This window comes from Alosa pseudoharengus, unplaced genomic scaffold (genome assembly GCF_046254945.1).
Source record: "Alosa pseudoharengus isolate Yale_2024_CS ecotype anadromous, Long Island Sound unplaced genomic scaffold, YU_APseudo_1.1 YU_APseudo_1.1_scf_12, whole genome shotgun sequence".
NCBI lineage: Eukaryota > Metazoa > Chordata > Actinopteri > Clupeiformes > Clupeidae > Alosa > Alosa pseudoharengus.
Window position 1 is genome coordinate 15014906 of NW_027468587.1, and position 22304 is coordinate 15037209.

The 22304-nt window shown below is 43.1% G+C and overlaps 2 protein-coding genes across 3 annotated transcripts in view; one reads left to right on the top strand and one right to left on the bottom strand.

Moving 5' to 3' along the window:
- The first annotated feature begins 578 nt into the window (after window positions 1-578).
- Window positions 579-1934, top strand: LOC143119618 (single-strand DNA endonuclease ASTE1-like). Its single transcript, XM_076281239.1, has 2 exons — window positions 579-812; window positions 1511-1934. The coding sequence occupies exons 1-2, from the start codon at window positions 700-702 to the stop codon at window positions 1932-1934; spliced, it is 537 nt and encodes a 178-aa protein (XP_076137354.1). The 5' UTR covers window positions 579-699.
- Window positions 1935-2915: 981 nt separating this feature from the next.
- atp2c1 (ATPase secretory pathway Ca2+ transporting 1) overlaps window positions 2916-22304 on the bottom strand; it is a 56991-nt gene continuing 37602 nt past the window's right edge. For both annotated transcript variants that reach the window (XM_076280215.1, XM_076280216.1), the window contains exons 13-27: window positions 20789-20886; window positions 19839-19934; window positions 19615-19704; window positions 16647-16751; window positions 14858-15014; window positions 14140-14310; window positions 13702-13799; window positions 13418-13468; window positions 13064-13230; window positions 12851-12919; window positions 12220-12336; window positions 11829-11976; window positions 10260-10355; window positions 5027-5168; window positions 2916-4606 (exon numbers count right to left, since the gene is read on the bottom strand). In XM_076280215.1, the coding sequence (XP_076136330.1) occupies window positions 4470-4606; window positions 5027-5168; window positions 10260-10355; window positions 11829-11976; window positions 12220-12336; window positions 12851-12919; window positions 13064-13230; window positions 13418-13468; window positions 13702-13799; window positions 14140-14310; window positions 14858-15014; window positions 16647-16751; window positions 19615-19704; window positions 19839-19934; window positions 20789-20886 (1742 nt within the window). In that variant the 3' untranslated portion in view covers window positions 2916-4469. The remainder of the gene's footprint in view (window positions 4607-5026; window positions 5169-10259; window positions 10356-11828; window positions 11977-12219; window positions 12337-12850; window positions 12920-13063; window positions 13231-13417; window positions 13469-13701; window positions 13800-14139; window positions 14311-14857; window positions 15015-16646; window positions 16752-19614; window positions 19705-19838; window positions 19935-20788; window positions 20887-22304) is intronic.

Below are 22304 nucleotides of genomic sequence, written 5' to 3' on the forward strand. Positions count from 1 at the left end.
ATGGCAAGTTTCAAAGTTTCACCTTTTTTGGTTTTGGGGTGTATAACATATGTTAATTTAACAATCTTAGCAGTAACATATTTTTAGCCAAGAATCCATTTAATATATAGGAGACCTTTGTTGCATTTAGTTCTACTTCCAGTAGGGGTATCTCAAAAATGTGGGGCCATTGTCACTAGCCTAAGAGGTCAAGTACAGAGGGCTCTCGCAGTTCTGATAAAGACTGATAAAGAATGCATGAAGGTGTCGCATAAGGTTAAAAAGCTTGTTAGGTTATATTACTCCCCTAATGTACTTAACAATTGAGCATTCCTCAGCCCCACCCCTTTGTTGTCTTTCCGACCTAGCAACAATCTGTACGGTTACATGCAAACAAACAAACAGATTTCACTCCGATTATACTGTTTACTTCAATTAAAACATGTCTTGTAAATTATGTAATCCGATTGAATGTGTGATCCAATTTTATGAGATCAGAGCAGATAATGTGGAATGCATGACTTTAAATTATTTTCTTAAGTACAACTTTGCAGTTCAGCAGTGTGTGCAGTTTAGTTCCTCTTTAGCAATACACATATACAGAAGGAACCGATAATGGGAATCAGGTGTGTGCTCCTCTAAAAATGGTTGTTTTTGCCACTGCAGGTATTGCGCTGGTGTGGAATAGACTGAACAACCTGCGGAGTCACACCACACCTGATGGCAACTCACACCTACAGCCAATTGCAGGCCTGCAGGAGGGACACTTACAAACTCAACCAACTGCTGTGCCTCCCTCTGGCTGAACTCTGGCCTCACCCTGAACTTGCAAGGTATGTTTACTTCCCTTTGGCCTTACTGCATACTCCCATAAAATTACAGATTGGTGCACAAAAGATTCCAAGAGGAATTACATAATGAACAATGGCACATAGGCGTCAATTTCGCTGGGGATGGTGAGGACGCGTACCTATCAGATTTCATCATGAGTCATTGAATGGCATAATCGTTAACTGTTATCAACAACAATATTATATAGTGTGTAATATTACACAATAGTAATTGTAGGCTAAAGCCTAGTCAAGGGAAGATGGGGACCTGTTCACCACCACTTTCTTTATGCGCTCAGCTCTTCTATTTTGGATATGGCTTTATTATCTTACCGGTTAGTGTTATGTTGTTTATAAGGTCAGAATGAGTACATTTGCACTTCGTACGGTGTTGCCTGCTCTCCATTACATATTCCTTGTATGTATTCATAATCCAAAGGGTCAGGACCAATGATTAGTTATACAAATGTCATCCCTTTACTTGTAATTGCAGAACAGACAGCAATGTCCACACCATGTTAAACACTGTTAAATACAAATTATGTGATAAATTGTAAGTGGTCTACTTATGGGGTTTGATGCATGAAATGTCAGGAAGGCTGCGTCAAAACACTAAGCCACTGGCATTTTTCATATATGTATTTTTCCAGGAGAGCATGCGATCTCAAACTCCTCTCTCCCTCTCTCTCTCTCTCTCTCAGGCTCTACTGCGGACCCTTGGTTCACCAGGCTGCAGCGAGGCTGAGGAGAGGCGCCACCCCAGAGTCGTTCCTCAGTGGGGGGCCAATCCCCCTGCAGCTCTTCAGAGACCTCGAACGTGCCGTGCTGGACTCCCTGGATGACGACGTCAGGGACCGGCTACAGAGAGGGCCGCAACAACATCACCCAAGGAGAAGAGCCCAAAGTATTGGGAACTTGGATGAATTGACCAGACAGTTCGATCAAATGTTTGACGAGGACGAGGATGAAGATGATGAAGATAATGGTGGAAGGAGAGGCAAGGCGAAGTCTGAGGATAAGCAAGACTGTGTCCAAATCATTACCCGACACAAGAAGAAGAGCAGGGCTCTCCGAGCTTGCAGCCCTGATAAACTGAATAAGCGAGACAGAGTGATCTGGGACTGAGAGCCTTATGAATGTGTTGCACTCAAGATGAAAACATAATGGAATGAATATTTGCTTATTCATCTTTTAATATATTTGAATGTTTTTAGACTTGTTACTTTTGTTGTACCAACTATATTCACATGATGTATATGTGATGAAATAGTTATATATGGTGTTTTGTTTTGTTTGTGTATTTTCTTTTAAAGTCTCTGGATATTATAATATTTACTTTATGTTAGTTAAGGAAATCTGCAAAAAAAATCTTATTAATACCTTGAGTTGGATAAATTTTAAACTGATTAAGGAAGTTTTGTTTTGTAATTGTTCAATAAAACCACTTGTTATGGATTTTTTATGGACGGAGTCATTTTTACTCAAAACTAATGGCTGGGATAGATTCAGCACCCCTAAAAACCCCTAGTTAGACATCTCAAAAGCTAATATTGGTAAAAAAATGTTTTTACTATTTTCAACCAAACTCTCTGGGCACCTCAAACTTGATTGGCTCTCCAGGCGTTTCCCTGAGGATTTGCCAGTGGATAAATTGGGAGGTGTTACTAGACACCTATAGGAACACATAGAAAAAAAAAAGCTATTGGAAAGAATTTTTTTTGCAGATTGGCAAATGCCTAATTTTCCCTAACTATGTGTTGCACTTTAGATGAAGACAGACTAAAATTAATACTTGCTAATCTTATTTGTTTTTAAATGGTAATATATGGTGTTTTTTATACACCATATACTTTCTGCTTTGAAACTCTTTCAGTGCACTGCTCCAGAGTCTAGATGGGTGGATCCCTCATGGACAATTTGTGTACTTTGCAGAGTATAAAAACAATAGCTCTACATCATCAAAGACCAAAATTGTAGACAACAATGTGAGTGTGTGCGTCATGACTAGAGGTTTCTGTTCTAGGAGGCCATATAATTTGATTTATCAAATTTTGAGATTTAGTAGTTTGTTTTCTGTCTTTGTATTGAAGAATTAATCTCAGCCACCCCATTTTAAGGTTTATTAAAAAATTTGAATATACAAGTTTATTCTCAATTAGCCACACAGAGAAATGTTTTCACATGTGCAAAACACAATTAAAAATAAATAAAAGATGAAAAAAAACAAAAAACAATCTTTACAATCGTCATTCCTTATTGGGTGTTGGTTTAAGGGAACAAAACTGCAAAGCTGAACTAACCAGTTCACTTTGACAAAACCTAGAGGTTTTGAGTTGTACACAACACAAAAATGTAAGCTAGTGGCAGAAGCAAAAAACATACCTCATGAACCTTTTCCCCAGAAGTTATAGTTCATGCTTCATACTCTCAAGACATGACCATCTACTCCAGCGAGCAGGCGACGATCTACAGTAGCCAGTACAGTAAAGAGACTGCACCTACAGTATATAACAGTGTCAACTAATTCAAAGAGAACGAAACACCACATGTCTCTGAAATGGGTGCTCAGGGCTTAAGCAAACAGTAACTAAATTGTGGTTAGCCTAGTGAGGGGCATGGCCAGTAAACAAACCGAAGTAATTAAAACAGGACTTGACTTAAAAAGAGTAATAAACCATCTTTGTTGTGTAAAATTATTATTATTTATATCCAAATAAGATGTAAAGAGGCCCAAACTCCCATCTGGGTTATACATATATATTTGCATGATAGAAAAAAACTAGTACCACGTCAGGCTCTTTTGAGTTGTTAGTCTGACCCCTTTTATTGGGACCGGAAACCAGACATCCTTTAAACAAACAACAAAAAAAACCACTCCCAGTATCAATCACCTTTAACTTTGAAAAATATATTATATTCTGCCATGAAAATATTCAGAAAAAAAAAACCACAGACTATACACACACTTTCATTTGAAAGCGCAGAAACTTTCCCCTACAAGCACTGCTCTAGCATGGAGAGCCGGAATGCGGAATGCAGATTGTTTAACGTGTTCCAAAAACTATGGACTGTGCTTGCAGTCATTTGATGAGAAATAAAAAGTCAACAGTCACTGTCTGAAGCCTTACAGTATCTCATAAATAAAAATGTTCTTTCAGACGGTGGGGACAAAAAGTCTCAAAGCAGCACACCAAAGCTTTTTTGTTTTCAAAGAGCCTGGGGGAGGAGGGGCAGGGGGTGGGGTGGGGTTGAGAGAAAGGCTCAGGGAAGGAGAGGTGGTAACCCAATGGGGGACTCAAACCAGTGCACAACCACAGTCTGTCCATGGGGAGGAGTGAGTGCCGTCCCTGCCCTAGACAAGGACAAGATCAACCTGGTCACCCACTTCACTCTCTCGCTCGGTTCTTGTAGTCTGCTCAGTCAGCCTGCAGACGAGCACGAGCGCACACGCGCACGCACGCACACACGCACACACACACACACACACGCACACACACACACACACACACACACACACACACACACACACGCACACACACACACGAACCCGCACACACACACACACTAACTGAATGACCGATAATCCAGAGGAAGAAAACATGGCGCCCAGAGCCACTGTCCAGTGTCCACCACGATCCTCTGCGTGCAACGCAACGTGCGTCATACTTCATGGAAAGAGTCAGTGTTGTCAGTCCCGTCACGGCCCTTTCTCCTCTCGCCCATCAACCTCTCCAGCTTCTTGATCATCTCCGAGACAACACACACCGATGAGGTGAGGCCTACAAGAAACAGCAGGTCTGCCCAACCAAACACACACACACACACACACACACGTCACATTTGTATTGGTTAATGTGTCATACATGTTACAAACTCCGAGTGACTGTCAGTGACAAAATCAATTAGATTGCCCAACTGTTTTCATCTAGAATATCTTAACTGACTAAGTTAAGCCGTGCTGTGAAGTGGAATATGGGGAACGCCGTTTTGAACAGAACTGTTACCGGATGCCCTGCTCTATTTTCACTCCATCACTCACATTAAAATGGTGAATGAGAGACTGTTGTCAAATGAGGAGGATTGTGATGCTACAAAAGGGCATATTGAATAAATCCAGTATGGACAGAGATGATTCAAGCCTACAGTATGTGAAAATTAGGCAGCAGCGCTCACAGGCTGTTAGGACCAGATGTAAGGAGGAGGCTTGTGCATCTTACCCAGGACGCTGAGGCTCTCTGTCTGGAAGACTTTCTGCAGCGGGGGGAAGTAGATGACCAGCATCTGACCCATGATGGACCCCAGCACGGCGTAGCAGAACATTCGGTTACTGCACAGGCCCATCTCGTGTACCATACGTGTCTGCAGGTGACCAGGGAAGTGGGGTTAGAGGTCAAAGGACATGAGAGAGGTCAGGTTTACGGCTATGCCAGGGTGACCGCTGGCAGGCCTGTGCTCTGTATACTACTACAATAGAGTACTGAAGCCATTATGTAGCGTTGTCAAGGCAAGTAATTTCACTGGATCTAAACAAATCAATCTAACCATAGTTGTCAGTATCACCATAGCGGCAGCTTTCTTAATCTATTTAAATAATTTTACGTTTCCAAGACCTTAGTATATTTTTTACACTGTAGGAATCACATACAACATATATTCATACCAACACAATCAAATTTGTGACTACAGAGTTTTGGTTTCCTCCGTAAAAGAGACCTGTATGTAACTTCACAGCATGTGGTTAAAATCCTTAAATTCACAGACGTTTCTTGGCTTTGTTTTTGAGGCAAAAAACGTCACTCTTAACAGCCACCAGTCTTTGATAAGACGTGATATATCCACTACAATTTTGTTTCTTTATATTACACCTGCCAGGGAATCCGTTTTATGTGGCTAAGCTGCTGCCTAGCAGGTAAAATATGTTTAAATGGCTATAGCCTACATTTAAAACAACTAATTAGCCTTATGCCACATGTCTACATTCAATGCTATTTAAGCCACTTCAAAAGTTTGTTTAGATCCAGTGACACTGCAGTCATGGAAACATAACGTCACACTTCGGTACTCTATTAATCTAGGTAGAGATGTAAATACAGTCACTATGATGTACACACATGTTGATGTACAGTATGAGGAATAGATTCCAGATTACAAGTATGTTCAATTCTAATCTGTTAAATAATATTCTAACTGAATTCAGGTATGCTGGTAACAGGGAAGAATGCATCAAATTATAAAATTATCTGAACAGGAAATAAAGAACAGAATTACAAATTCACATTGCTGCATGGTGCTTTATAGAGGGAGAGCAGATAGCTAACAAACGTTCAGAAAAAGTCCTGTTGGCAAATTTGAGGAAAAGTCGGTAAAGGGGCTATTTCACACAATTTGAGGGTGCTGAATTCAAATATTTTGTTTACCAAGCTCAATTTTGAGTTTTAAGCTTGCTAATTTGTATAATTAGCATAATTCACATACTTTTTGGTTTTGCCATCAGATATCATAGGAATTGCAAAAAATAAGGCATTAATATACTCTTTATGTATCAGATATGTTGTGGGACAGGACAGGAATTACCCCAATGACCCTCAAGTAGCAAATGAAAATAAGCTCAAATTAAAATATAAATTGAAATAATAGCTAAAATTTAGTATGACGTTTAGAAGCAAAATAGATTCCTTGATAATAAATTGATAGAATAGTAGGTGACTGCTCATTTTTCTGTAGAAAGTATTTTGTCACTAACTATTATGAACAGTTGTCAGTCTTTACAGAGGATTTACACTGTATTTTTTTTTACTGTAAAGGCGACTGTGCTTGCCTAGTTAAAACATCTCACTGGTGCTATTTCCTATCATTCAAATCCCAGCCATGCAAAAAAATGGAAGAGTGTGCATGTTTGAGGGTTGCTGAAGAGTGCTATGGAGATTGCATTATTTGCAACAAATTTAGACTAGATGTCCTTTATAATGCAACGAAAAGAAACATTCTCTAGTGCATCATTACTGCATATGATGCTGAAAGGGCTTAGGACAAATCCTCAGCTATGAACTGATTAATGTCCCTGTACTGTAGCTATTGCAGATAGTGATGGTTATTTGTGAAGTGGAAATAAGTAATCTTCACTCAAGTGCTGTCTAGCAATGTGGAATGTCCAGTAGTGATCACTGCAAAAACTGCTCATTCAACACTGGTAATAGATGCTCAAGATCTAGTTATGTCTTTAGAGCACCCATCTGACTGCAGCACATTTAAGAAGTATGCAGGAAAGTTTGTAAGAAACTTTTGTATTGTTATTTGGTATTTGTTATGTGGTAGCAAATGATGTTGACTATCAAAGAAATAGACCTAATGTAGGAATGCACACAGATATTGCAACAGATACGCTCAGGCCAATTCAAACTTTTCTCATCTGTTGTTCCTCGTTGGTGGAACACACTGCCAGTTCCTACAAGGGCAGGGTCATCCCTCTCCATTTTCAAAAAACTCCTGAAGACCCAGCTCTTTAGAGAACATATCCTCTCATAGCACCACTTACAGTACAACAAGTCTTGCTGATCCTAGCACTTACCACCCGTCTTGAACTGACACTCAACTGTTTAAAAACAGCACTCACTGATGCACTTATTCTTACTGTACCGTTTTTAAATTGTCCTAAAATTGTTGAGAGAATTGCTTTAAAACTTAACTGTTACCATGTTGTTAGTCGCTTTGATTAAAAATGCGTCAGCCAAATGTGATGTAATGTAATAATGGTGTAGGCCTATCTGATTAAGACCCAAAGAGTGGTTGAAATGTACTTATTAAATTACACTGGGAGCAAAGAAGACTATCTTCACTTTTTTCCCTTTGCAACTGTCAAAGAAATCCCATAAACACAGGAAGGCCTAGGGTAGCCTACATCAGATGGCCTAAAGAGTAGGCTCTTCTGCATAGCATTAAGTGATTTGCATGCAGTAATTTGAACACTGACCTTGATCTAGCCTACTTTGGCTATTTAAAGGTAATTTATTGCCAAAACATCACACAATATAAATGAGCTATAACAAACAATAAAGGACTTAATCACACACAAACTACTATTTTACTGACTACAAAAATAATAATTATGTAGGAAGTTTAGAAGTTTGAAACCCAGAATTGACCAAAAGTGCACCAAATTCAACACAAATGACTCAATACACTTGGAGGAGGCCTACGTCTTTTCTTTTCCAGATATTTTAGGATTTGGATATCGCTTCAGTATCGAGTATCAAGATATTTATGGCAGGTATTGTATCAAAGTCATAATGTTGGTATCGTGACAACACTATGCCAGAGCCACTCTGTTTTCTAGATGTCAAGGATCGGAGGCTCTACCACCAACAAGTGATGCTGCTCAATGGCATATTAGAAGAGCACATTATCAAGCTCTAGTATGGAGGCAAGCACACATACCAAATCCAGTGTTACTAGAAGTAAAATGTTTTTTACTTGACGGTTGTTGCTGACGGTAGATGCAGTTCTGCATTAGGCTTATTCCCGCTATCTAAGTTCATATGTACTGTAGGATATATTCTGAGTTAAAGGTTATCTGTGCAATTTGTTATTGTGATGAAATGAATTAAAGACCATGAGTGACTCACTATGTTAGCAATAAAAATATGGTTGTGTTTTGATTAGAATTTACGAGTTTATTACATGTTAACTGTAATCATGTTCCCATTAAATACGTTAATAAACTATAGTATGGCTTATTTAATGCTCAAACATGTATTTAGAGAACACTTTTATTTGGATTTAGTGATTACTTTTGAAATCAACCCAATTTAGGGAAAACTAAGCAAAAATAATCGCTTTTTTATGTTAAAATGCTGATTATGCAGCTTAGAACTCAGAATTGAGCTTGGTAAACAAAATATTCAGAATCAGCACCCTCAAATTAGGTAAGAAGGGTGGTTTACCAACTTTTCCTCAAATTTGCCGTCAGAAGTTCTCTTCTGTGAAGCTGCTCTCCCTCTAGTAACCAGAAACAGGCACTTCCCTTCTCACAAATACTGAACACACAGCAGATTGGAATCTGGATTAATTTGCCATACAGGGTGTGTATCCGGGTGTGTGAATTTGCATTTCTGAATTTAGGCATGTATGTGTGTGTGCGTAAACAAAGTATTTGCATAGGAAGGCATATTTCCAATGCAAAGTGCTTATTGGCCATTGAAACCATTTCACCTCTCTAAGGGATTTTTATTGAACTTTATTATTTGCAACCCATAGAAGACAATCCACATATGTTTACCATGATTCAGTTTCATTTTTACGATTACTAGTACCCACACATATATGTATTTTGTCATTTGTGTTGTGTAAAATCATATACACAGAAATTTGGAGCGATTTGTACTACACACATGTTTGCCAGTCATTTTGTTCCTGATACTTTTGTCTGCTCATGTGAATAGCCACCTGCTGGTGCAGCTAATAACTGCATCTCACATTTGCACTTAATCATTTTTTTTGAAGCAGATCAGGTGTGGTACAAAGTGCACAAAGATTCCACAAATAAAAGGAGGGAAGTCTGATTTTTCATATGATTTACAAACACACAGGAAGCCACTCACAATGTGCAAAATGCAATTCACATGTAGGAACAGAAATAAGTATAAGTAAGTATATATACTCCTTTGATCCCGTTTATCCCAATCCGTGAATTAGTGAAACACACTCAGAACACAGTGAACACACAGTGAGGTGAAGCACACACTAATCCCGGCGCAGTGAGCTGCCTGCAACAACAGCAGCGCTCGGGGAGCAGTGAGGGGTTAGGTGCCTTGCTCAAGGGCACTTCAGCCGTGCCTACTGGTCGGGATTCGAACCGGCAACCCTCTGGTTACAAGTCCGAAGCGCTAACCAGTAGGCCACGGCTGCCCCCAAATTCACAAATGTGTAAAAATGAAACTATATATTTAAAGGGACACCAGGCAACATTTTCGTGTTAATTACTCATCTTCGTAAGTCGGTATATGGTTAAATGACTCATTACAGGGCGAATGAAGACTCTTTCGCCTGCCCCTACTGCCTGTAGGAAGAATATCCCGCTTGCAAGTTCAGTGTATCGTACCCGCTGACCGAAGCAGGATCAGTTTACAGCACAGAGGCAGGCTAACAAAGCGCTAGCGATTGTTGCAAACGTGTGTATAATGGCAGAGCCGGCGAAGAAGCAGCGAAAACCCTTGACGGAAGATGCAAAAGGAAAAGAGCTTCAGACCGAGCGAGGGGGAGTTTCGTAGAGAAAAAGCATCAGGCTTGCCTGGTGTCCCTTTAAAGAGTAAAACATGCTTAATGCTGTTTGTTTTTTGTGGATGTGACTGGAAAGGCATATATGTGAATGGTGACATATTTGTGATTCTTTTAAGGATGGCATGCATGGCTAAACAAGTATTTGTTTATATTTGTATTTGTGTGTGCATGTACCTGCGAACGCGAGCTGAGGGCGTTGAACATGTCAAAGAAAACAAAACAGGTGAAGGTCATAGTGGTGTCCCTGGGCGTGATCACATTGTCCTGCAGCTGGTGGGGGAAAAACAAAGTCTCAGGGAGGTGCCAGGGCATTTGGTGACCAATCAACAAACCTCTCAACGTTCACGGCAACTGGACAATACACAGCTAAAATTAAACCACAAGTTTCTTTTAGACACTGCAAAAGATAGACAACAAATAAATATGCACGAGTGACACACTAACAAAGGACCTTTCAATGAACAAAGACAAAGGTGGAAATCTTTGAGCGGGCAGAGCAAGCATCCAAGGTATATTTGTATGAGTGGTTTGTAAATGAGGCCTAATCTTGCCTCTCTTTAAATGATTCTAAGACAGTACACTTTTGGTCACATTCAGTGAATATATTATCATTATCCACTAGCTGTCCATTCTGTGTGCAGAGAAAAAAACATTGGTGATTCGTACACAGCCCTGGCTCTGTGAATAGGTAACAAACACAGGGGTGCACCCACACACACAAAACACGCTAATTCCAGCCAAATAACAACTGGTAGTGGTGTTGTTGTTGGTGCACAGGGCAGTGGGAAGTGGCTGAGGGAAGGAACAACTATTTGCATCGTCAAGAGCACTTGCATTTCAGATGCATTTGTTTGGCTGTGGAGTAAAAATTGTAACAATCTTTTTCCAATATCACCACTTTCGATAACACTTTACTTGACAGTATTGACAAGAGTGACATGACACTGTCATGAACACATGACACTGTCATGACACATGAATCCTAATCCTAACCCTAACCTCTAACCCTAATTTAATAACAAAAGCGTTATGTCAAACATTTATGACTTGTTTATGACACGTTCATGACAGTGTCATGTCACTCTTATGTCGATACTGTCAAGTAAAGTGTAACCCCACTTTCACTTGTTTTAATTTTAACTTCATCTTGCTTTGGTGAAACAAATAAATAGATAAACAAATAAAGTTCATCATGATAATATGCATTCTTAGTATTACTCATTGGCAACACTCTTCTGTCTAAGATCACTCAAGCTCCTCAAAGTGCCTAGCAACGGTTGCCCGTTGGAACATTAACATCAACACAGATAGAAGGGCAGTTATGCCCGGGGCTAGAACAAAAGCTGGGCTAAATAAATCACTGAGTTGACATCAAGAGCCGTGAACATGCAGCGCTGGAGGGGGAGGCACGAGGCTTCATTACACCGACATAATAAATATCACAGAGGAGGGTCACACCATGTTGCTCTCTGCTCTCATACTTCCACAGTTTCATCCTCTGAAATGCCATTTTGCAGTGCATCCTCAGACTTGCAATGGAACGGTTTAAACATGGTTGAGCAGACACGGTTAGGAGGAGGAGATACCTGCTGCACAGATGTGTAATTAGTGGGAGATGGTGAGCATTTGGAATTTATTGGAGGCGTTTCATCTACCTCTCAAACGCAGAACGGGTGGCATACTCTTGTAGGTCCTGAGATAGTGTGTGTGTGTGTGTGTGGTAGTTCATGAGCGGCCCAGTACCTCTCTCCAGAAGACAAACAGGGTTCCGCACACTATGATGAAGGAGGACACCAGGATCTTGACGATCAGACTGCGGGTGATGATGCTGTCACGAACATTCCGCGGAGGCTTCCTAATGACATCAGGGTCCACTGGCTCCACCCCCAAGCTGAGAGAAGGCATTGTAGTGCATGATATCTGTGGGTCTGTGCTTATACATCTATAAAGCAGGGTCATATTCCCTAATGCACAATTTATACCTGAGCTAAACTACAAGAAAAAAGTCAAGGCTTGATGACATTTGTGTGGTCACTGGCTTGCTAAGGCCATGCTAAGTCCTTAGGAGCATCTAGGTGATGATCTAGACAGGAACTAAAAGAGTGGATGGATGGTTCTCTGAGTCCTATGTTACCTCTGCGCGGGCGGTCCATCCATGATGATGTTGATCCAAAGGATCTGCATGGCATTGAGGGGGTTGGGGAAGTTCATGAGCGTGGCCAGGGAGATGAGGGTGAGGGCAGCAATACTCCTGATGAGGTGGATAGAAGACAGCAGCCATTAGGAAGGAATGTCCTCAGTACAGGATTTGACCACTAGGGAGCACTGCGTTACAAAAGTAGTCTATGAATGCACATACTTGTGTTTATTATACAGTGCATTGTGTGTGTGTGTACTGGCTTGTCTCCTAGGTACTCAAGAGGTAAACAATCCATTCCAACATTAAGCAACTTTTATAATGTTGGGCATTATTGTACCACATTCAGACCCCATAGGACAAATAATTTATTTTTGGTAATAAAAAATGACATTCAACGCCTTCCTGTTTTATTAGTGTCTCATACTTGTCTTCCTGCACTTTAACCAGTTGTTCCAGGAAATGGTACAACATTTCAACTTGACAGAAATTCATGACTTGACAGAAAATCCCTTTTTTGAATATGCAAATCACAGGTGTGATAGTTTTGCACAAAGAGCTGCATGTCAACAGGTGACCAGGCCACACAACAGCACTGTGAGAAGACCCCGGAGCCAAAAGCACTCACGTGCTGAGCTGGAACCGCACAAAGTTCTTGATGTTGTTATAAATCCCTTTCCCTTCCTCAATAGCATACCTGAGGGCAATACAGAAAGAGAGAGAGAAAACACAGAAAGCAAAATCAGGGCTACTGTTGCCTTGGAGACAATGGACTAGTTCCAACACTGAGGCAAAGAACTTCAGAATAAAAGCCTAAAAATCCGCATTCCAATGTTCTCACATGATGGTCTGGAAGTCATCGTCCACAAGGATCATGTCAGCTGCCTCCTTGCACACATCGGTGCCCGTCTGGCCCATGGCAACGCCGATGTCGGCCGCCTTCAGTGCCACGGCGTCGTTCACACCATCACCCGTCATGGCTACCACAGCCCCAATGTTCTGTAGTGACTGTGAAGAACGTTTACACATCAGCTATAGCCACACAATAAGGAGAGACAAAGCCATAAACCTGGGAAAGGCAGTGTTAGTGAAGGCTTAACCGGTTGCCAATTCCTGATTAAGATAGTTATACAGTATGACTGCACCTACGATCTGATGTGTGATGTGTAAAATGCACTTTTGCTTTTGCCCTTACCTTGACTATCTTCAGCTTGTGTCTGGGACTGGCTCTGTAGAACACCACTATCTGTAAGACACAGCATAACAGTCAACCTACCAACCTTTAAGAGCAAATCATTTCAAATTAAACTGAACACTTCATTACGGATATTTTTTTGTTGCAATTTCAAAACATTTTGCTCTTTTCATAAAGTCAAGCATTCGGCTTCATTTCTTTGCACACTACGGAGAAAATGGTGGTGCATTTTTAACAGATATGCGTGTTATAAAGTGGGGAGAGGTAAGGGCAAGGCGCAGTACCCTGGGTACTATCTGAGAGAGCTGCTGGAGGTCCATCTGGTCCACCTCTTCCCCAGAAAGGGACTGGGAACCCTTCGTGTACAGACCCAACCGACTCGCTGTGAAGGGGGGCAATTAAAGAAGGCAAATAAATAGAGAAATAGATGAATATTAAGGAAAAATGGGACAGAATTGAAAGAATATATGACTTGTGTGTTGCCATTTTGAAACAACATGGGATTGTGACAAAGAAGCAGACAACTGTAACCAGAGGACAGGGGGAGAGAGAAAGAAAAAAAGAAAAAAGAAAGAGAGCAAAGGAAAGAGACAGTGAGAGAGAAAGAAAGAAAGAAAGAAAGATACCGTGAGCGAGGGGGGGGGAGAAATAAATAAAGAGACACAAAGGGTTTGGTACAGATACATCTCAGCCAAAGAGAGACTGAAAAGACCAGCCTTTACCAATTGACACAGCTGTCTCCTGGGAGTCGCCTGTAATCATCTTGACAGCGACGCCAGCGTTGAGGAGGGTGCCCACTGCATCCTTCACCCCAGCCCTAGGCGGGTCAATCATGCCCACCAGGCCCAGGAACGTCAGGCTGCCCATCTCAGTGCCTGATGCAAATGCCAACACTGCGAGCAGAAAGAGCGAGGAGACAGTCAGGGACACCCATGAAAATCAGCAGGCAAGTCACATGCTGGAGACTGACTTTAAAACAAGTAAAGCCTGCCTCAAATTATCAGTCCCACAGGAACTATGCAATGAAAAACTATGAACTCAGTTACGCCTGTCATTTTCATGCTGTATACATTTATAAAGGTTATTTGGCCGTGTTGGGCACTTCTGGGAATACTGGCACAGAAACCTCTTCCAACATTAGTTTGACCTCAAGAGTTGGGTAAATGTCATAGAAACCTAAGCCAGTATAATAATCAGTGATGAAGATAATAGTCTTGTGCATGTTTTTCTGAAGGTAGCTTTTAAAAAGATAATATACATATTTTTATGCAGCCCATCCACACCTGACACATATGACTAACTGTTTTTGTGCTAAAAAAATCTTATATTTTAGCATATATCTTCTTTCTTAAAAGAGACATATGTTTAAAGTTTAAAGAGACAGGCTGTAAGCCTACAGTGTAACTGTGTGTTCGATTAGAGAGGCTGGAGGCCACGTACCCCTCAGGCCAGCTGTGCCCATGTAGCTCTTCTGCTGCTGGAACAGCTCCCTCTGCTGGTTGGTGAGAGGTAGTGTTACTCCTTTACTGTGGTAGCTGCTGCAGCAGCGGATCACCTGCTCGTAGGCCCCCTTCATGAAGTAGGTCCCGGGCTTGTCCTGAATAGCAGGTCATATGACACAAATATATGTTCATCCAGAGTTAAATACATACTGCATTTCTAAATGTTTTAATGAAATAAAAATATGTAAAGTTCAGCAGCACACACACACCAGCCTTATTCCCCTTATTAGCCAATACCATAAAGTCCCTGCACTGGTCTCACACACACACACACACACACACACACACACACACACACACACACACACACACACAACACACACACACACACACGCTCCCGTCACTGTTAACAATGGAGTGCTCATGAGAGCATGCTGCTCTGTGACCATGCTGTTTGCGTGTCAGTGCCTGTGGAAGTGGTGTGTGTGGTGGGCTGTGTAAACATGCCCCGTTGCACCATACACTGGCTGTTTCTCAAAGTCGAGGATCCTCGAGGATTCATGCTTGGTAGAGCTGAGCCCTGCCGAGTCAAATCCTTCAAAGATGAATCAAGGCTTCTTCTTAGCATTCGGAAAACACACAATAGAACAGTATAGCGAGTGTGCAGGAAGCTGCAGGTGTGCGTTATTAAAAATCAATACCTCCTGCCCGCTTCTTTTTGAAAAGCAATGAATGCAATACCGTAATTCTCCCACTTCAATAAATTGAATTTTTTATATATATATGTTTGATTTGTTTGCTAAAACAATCCACGGAGCAGCAACCATTGAGCAAAATTGTAAAGAGAAAAAAATAATAATTAGCTCGCAATCACTCTCATTGGATAAGATATAAATACCCTTCCTAATTGCCTTCTTTACAAGATTACAGTGTGAGAGTTGAAAGTTTTCAAAATGACCCGAGCCCATACTTCATTTAGGCTATTTTACAATGAAGGCGATGTTTACAAATAAATAAATGTGTTTAGTACAGATTTTCTATCCTCCATAAATGTGTGCCCAGGATTGTGGGTGTTCCGAGCACACTTGAAAATTCAGCAAAAACGAAAGACTCGGTCCTTGGTAGAATTGTATGGATGCTTGACATTGGAAGAGTGGTTCGGTGGTGTTCAATGAGGTAGCATCCTTGAAAAGGCAGCCGTTCAGTATGCTTTCTTGACTTTGGGAAACGGTGACGGTGACAGAGAGAGAGAGAGAGAGAGAGAGAGAGAGAGAGAGAGAGAGAGAGAGAGAGAGAGAGAGAGAGAGAGAGAGAAAGAGAGAGAGAGATTGTTTGTTTGTTTGTTTGTTTAATTTAAGGCCATTTCCGCAACTAAGGCGTCTTCAAAGGCGCCTTCAAAGGTGGGACCTTTCTAAAAACATCAGCTATAGAATTTTGATGATAAAATTGTTATCTTTTGGTTTTCAAGGCAGGGCAACAGATCAAAATATGTCTCACTGACAGGGGCGTTTTGCAAATTTGGCATAATGGAGGATGTTCACCACTCAATAGAAAGCTATGAGTAAATCTTGAATGTCCTATACGGCATCTTGTATAGACTATTTGATCGTGTCTGGATTGAAAAGAAAAAAATAGTCTCTTCCTTACAGTAGGATGGATTTCGTATAGCTTGTTGTTGGTACATTGGTCCCATTCAGATTGCCACTTATCTGTGATGTAAGAGGAGAGAGAGAGAGAGCAAGACACATGCTGCAGTGCTGCCACCCAGAGGCCAGCGGCCAACTCACCTGCTGGGTACGGTGGACACAGCGGACAGCCATCCACTTCTGCTCCGAGGTAAAGGGCTTCTCCTCCAGCCGGATGTACTCCTGATGAACCCCCTCCAGACCCATCTACAGAACACACACAAACACATTAGACATGCAAACTTCTGACCTAACTGACATGCTAACTAGCTAGCTTATGTACTTGTATGTGTCTACTCCCTGTGAGTACACAGACCCCAATATGGTTGGAGATGGGATGCCGTTGCTTGTGGCACAGGTCCCCCCAATAGATAGTTCTAGAACTTGCCCAGCCCCACTCTGGCCCGGCCCTACCACTACCATAACCTCCATGGATGTTTCTGCCAGCTTGCCTTAGCGCCACTAGTGCCACCAGCGCCAGCCCTCCCCACAGTAACTGTGCTGGCACCTCCACCGGCACTGCCCGTCTGCTAGCCAGCTGCTTCCTCTCCCTCCCTCCTCCTGTTCTCTAGCCTACTCTCCTCTCCTCCCTCCTCCTCTTCAATAGCCTACTCTCCTCTCCTCCTCTTCTCTAGCCTACTCTCCTCTCCTCCCTCCTCCTCTTCTCTAGCCTACTCTCCTCTCTTCCCTCCTCCTCTTCTCTAGCCTCCTCCCTCCTCCTCTTTTCTAGCCTACTCTCCTCTCCTCCCTCCTCCTCTTCTCTAGCCTACTCTCCTCTCCTCCCTCCTCCTCTTCTCTAGCCTACTCTCCTCTCCTCCCTCCTCCTCTTCTCTAGCCTAGTCTCCTCTCTCCTCCTCTTCTCTAGCCTAGTCTCCTCTCCTCTCTCCTCCTCTTCTCTAGCCTACTCTCCTCTCCTCCCTCCTCCTCTTCTCTAGCCTACTCTCCTCTCCTCCTCTTCAGTAGCCTACTCTCCTCTCTTCCCTCCTCCTCTTCTATAGCCTACTCTCCTCTCCTCCCTCCTCCTCCTCTTCTCTAGCCTACTCTCCTCTCCTCTCTCCTCCTCTTCTCTAGCCTACTCTCCTCCCTCCTCCTCTTCTCTAGCCTACTCTCCTCTCTTCCCTCCTCTTCTTCAGTAGCCTAGTCTCCTCTCCTCCCTCCTCCTCTTCTCTAGCCTACTCTCCTCTCCTCCCTCCTCTTCACTAGCCTAGTCTCCTCTCCTCTCCAGGAGCTGCTGCTGCTACCGCTTGCTGACTCACTACGTCTGGAGTGCCACTGTGCGTTGCTCCTCTGGGGCCGGTGCCCGTCACTCTGCATCAGCCGAGCCAGAAACACCCCAGCCCCACCCGCCACACCTGCCCGCTAGTCAGCTCCTTACCAGCTGCCTGCCACTGCCGGCACTCAAACAATCTATCGGTCACCAGGGGTGTGTGTGTGTGTGTGTGTGTGTGTAATGAGGCCTTTGTCTTCTCCTGATGTAAGGGGAATTTGTTTTTGCATTTTTTTTTTGCATGTTTTTGCCCCCGTGCCACAACACTGCAGGGGATTAAGTGAGCAGAATATTCTATTAACTAAAAGATAAACTGCGTTAGAAACGGAAGTCTGTAGACCTATGAAAACAGCCCTAGATCTGTGGATGTATAAACATGACAACCACTTGCATTTATTTTGGACATGAACTCAACTCAAAACATAAATATATAAATATTACTAATACTAATCATATACAGTATGAGTTTGGTTCCAAAACGCTATATCCTTCATTTTAATGATTTTTTATAAACCATGTTTTACATTGTTTACAAGTAATTTCAGTGGAACTGTAGTTGGGTATTGTTGTTTGATTTATCTTAACTCAATCAAAACAACACAACTGCAATTCAATTTTATTGATATAACCTGAAATACGCAATTAAATTACATGACTTTTTAACGTTTTTGAAAATGGAGATACAGTGTTTTAGAACCAAACTCTTCACAATGCCATGAGTTATACCATTTGCCTACTCTATGTAGAAAGGAAACAACCTGTACTCCAGAGCTCCATCAGCTCTGCTATGCTGATAGATGCTCATGTCTGCACTGCTGCGCCTGCAGCACTAACACTCCTACACCAGCAGCAGTGGCAGCAGAAGCCGAGAGCCCTGGGCTCAGCTCCCAATGTGATCATGACAGGCCCCTTTATCAAGCAAATATTATTTTTTCTAGCATCTCTCAATGTGGCTGTAAGTGTATGTGCGTGTGTGTCTTGTATATGTATATACAATATGTAAAGGAGGCTCCCAAAGAACATCTGTGTGTGTGTGTGTGTGTGTGTGTGTGTGTGTGTGTGAGAGAGTGAGTGAGAGAGTGAGAGTCTGTGTTGGGGGTTGGAAAGATGAGGATGTACTGTATGTATGTTTAGTTTATAGCGTGTTTTATTGTATGACAAAATGAGGGTCATCAACATAGTGTATTTGATTCTAGATAGATAGATAGATAGATAGATACTTTATTGATCCCCAGGGGAAATTCTATGGGGTTGCTCCCTAAGCAAATGTCTACATTTTTTCCAGCATGTTTCACTGTGTCTTTGTTTGTGTGTGTGCCAATATTTGGGTTCTCTAAAATGTCACCAATCGCTGGAGCTCAGCCCTTCCTTAATAAAGCCTCCTGCACAGCACTGGAAGATCACCCGCCTGATCAGGTCAGGTCAGGAGGACTGAGTGTGTTGGATTGGGCTGATCATACACACAGCAGCAGTTTTTTAGCAATGTTGCAGGGCAATGTTTCTGAGTATTGCTGTTTGGGCACAGTTCCACTGACATTGGGCAACCATTTTTTCAAACAATATTCCTCAAAAAGTTGCCCCATAGAGAGAGAGAGAGAGAGAGAGAGAGAGAGAGAGAGAGAGAGAGAGAGAGAGAGAGAAAGAGAGAGAGAGAGAAAGAGAGAGAGAGAGAGAGAGAGAGAGAGAGAGAGAGAGAGAGAGAGAGATGGGTGAGGTTGGGTTGAGTTGGGTGCCCCATGTTGGGTGGAGAGGGGAGGGTGCCCACCACTGCCCAGTGCTGTGTTGAGAGTGCGGGTAGCATACCTTCATGGCCAGGGCGATGAGCGCTCCCTCTGTGGGCTTCCCCATCAGCGTGCCGTTCCTGATGACCGCATCGCTACACAGACAGCCAGCCTGGGTTACGACAGGGGGATATCAGACAAGAACACACCAAGGAAAACAGTTACCCACTGGACAGCCATACCTCGCCAACAAAAGCAAAAGTGTGTGTGTATGGTGGTGGTGGGCGTTCCTACTCCCTCACTCACCTCGACGACCTTGCGAAGGGAGACATTGGAGAAGCCGTGCACCAGATCGCCGTTGAGCAGCACCTCTCCAGCACTGTTGTAGCCCACACCCGTCACCTGGGGAAGACACCGTGGTGAGACAATGGCTCAAACACACACTTAAATGAGGGTTTTTTCATGGTTATCACAGGGTACACAAATACACAGATTTAATTAGTGATTTATCTCTGTAGGGAAATAAAAAAAGACTATGGCACTGCCGGTGCTTTTACAAGCTGAGTTGTAAGCTAGAGGAACCGCCGGCCACACACACACACAAAAAAGGTTACGGCGTGTCCTGCCAACACCCCCAGACTCGCCCGTCCTCCGGGACTGCTCTATTAAGCGGCGCCTGTGGCCGCCACGCATCGTAAATTAAAGAATGGCTCCGCAGGAGGACTCCCTGCATCAGCCCACCACTGCCGCACGCACGCCTTCCTCCGCCACACGCCGTCCCGCCCCAGCAGACTCATGAGCCCGTCCCCGAAACCGCACTGAACCGAACCGCAGGGCGCGGAGATGAGCCCAGCGCATGATTGAGGGGCCGCTGCATTCCCCTTACTCCTGGACATACCCAGGAAAGGACAGGACACACACACACCCTTAAGGAATGAGGACTGCAGATGAGGGGGGGGGGAGCGAACAGAGAAGCCATATTTCATCCCGGTGCAAGGGGGGGGTGGGGGGGGGAAAGAAAGAAAGAAAGAAAGAGAGAAGGGAGAGAGAGAGGAAGAGAGAAGAGAATGAAGGAAGAGTGTGATGTCTCTCAAGCAAAGAACAGGAATGTTTGCTGATGAGGGGGGAAAAAACTCTTCAAGGGCGTTCTCCTGACTTGTGATTAAAGAGCGGAGGATTTCAATTTTATCCCTGAGCTATGCGGATGTTTCAGATGTCAAAGGTCAAGCTGCTTGACCCCTGGTATGTGACCTTACTTCTGCATGTTGGCCATCGGAGGTGAACAACTGTGTCACAGTCATCTCATTCTTAGTCAGGGTGCCCGTCTTGTCCGAACAGATGACGTTGCAGCAGCCTATGAGAGAGAGGGACACACACACACACACAGGAGTTGGAGGTTAATAACAGGAAGCTAAAAACAGGAAGCTAATAACAATAGGGTTTTCATTAGAGGTTTGTGTGTCAAGTGCAAACTTCCAACATCTCCAATCCACCACTGAGGATTTGATGGGTCCAAACAAGCCATTCAGCTAACACACACACACACACACACACACACACACGGAACAGACGGGGAGAGCAAAAATATTTATGCCCACACAGGCATTCTTCTCTCTGACAAACACACACTCATTTTTCAATATGTCTCACACAAAAACTGCCTGTAAACACATTTGTACCAATCTATTTGTCCTCTTGTCCTGCACACACACAGACATACGGGAGGGGTGTTTATGACATCTTTTGCTCTGTAATCACCCCCCCCCAAAAAAACACAAACTGGGATGGGGTTTTTATGACATATTTTGCCCTGTAATCTGACCACGCACACACAACGACACTGGGAAGGCTGTTAATGACATCATCTTTTGCCCTGTAATCAGACTACCATTTATTACTACTAAATATAAACTGAAATCAAAACAATTATTAAACACATGCAAACATAGTTAAACCAGCCTTGGCCAGAGAAAGCACCCCCCGCCGGCCACAACAGTCTGGTCTCACATGACACTCGGGCGGCTCAGTAATGTGATTGATCAGGTCGGGGGACGGCAGACTCACGGTCACCTGATCCACTCCTTGGGCAGCTAATGAAGGGTGAAATTCTCCAATCACTGCAATTTCTCTTGACCAACCCCCCCTCCGACACCCACCTACCCACACACCCACACAGAGAGCTGTTCTGCCGATGATGGGTGAGGCTGTAGTGGAGGAGCAGTTCCTCAGCACTGTCTGATTACATTCAGTCAGCTGTGAGATGAAGCCTTCCTCCGAGCACACTCACAACAGCATCCTGCCCTCCCGATGCCCCAGCACTGAGCCCAACCAGGCACACAAATCACAGGGGCGTACAGGACACTGGCATCCGGCCCAGAGAAGAGCCTGGTGGAGGAGTGGTGGTGGTGGTGGTGGTGGTGGTGGAGGAGGAGGAGGAGGAGGAGGAGGAGGAGGAGGAGGGGGTGGGTGAGTAGCTGGCTGAGTCCCTCTCTTCCTCTACGGTATATTAAGTGGTGGCTCCACTGAGACTTACAAGAATCAAGTCCACTTCAGACATTTATTTCAGATGATATCCATGTCCCGTGAAAGGGACTTAAGCAAAGCAGCTTCAGCAAAGAGTTTGGTTCCAAAATGCTATATCCTCCATTTTAATGAATTTTCATAAATCATTTTTTTTTGTTTTCCAAGTAATTTCAGTGGAAATATAATTGGGTATTGTTATTTGATGTTTCTTTACTCAATCAAAACAGAACTGCAATTGTATTGATATTA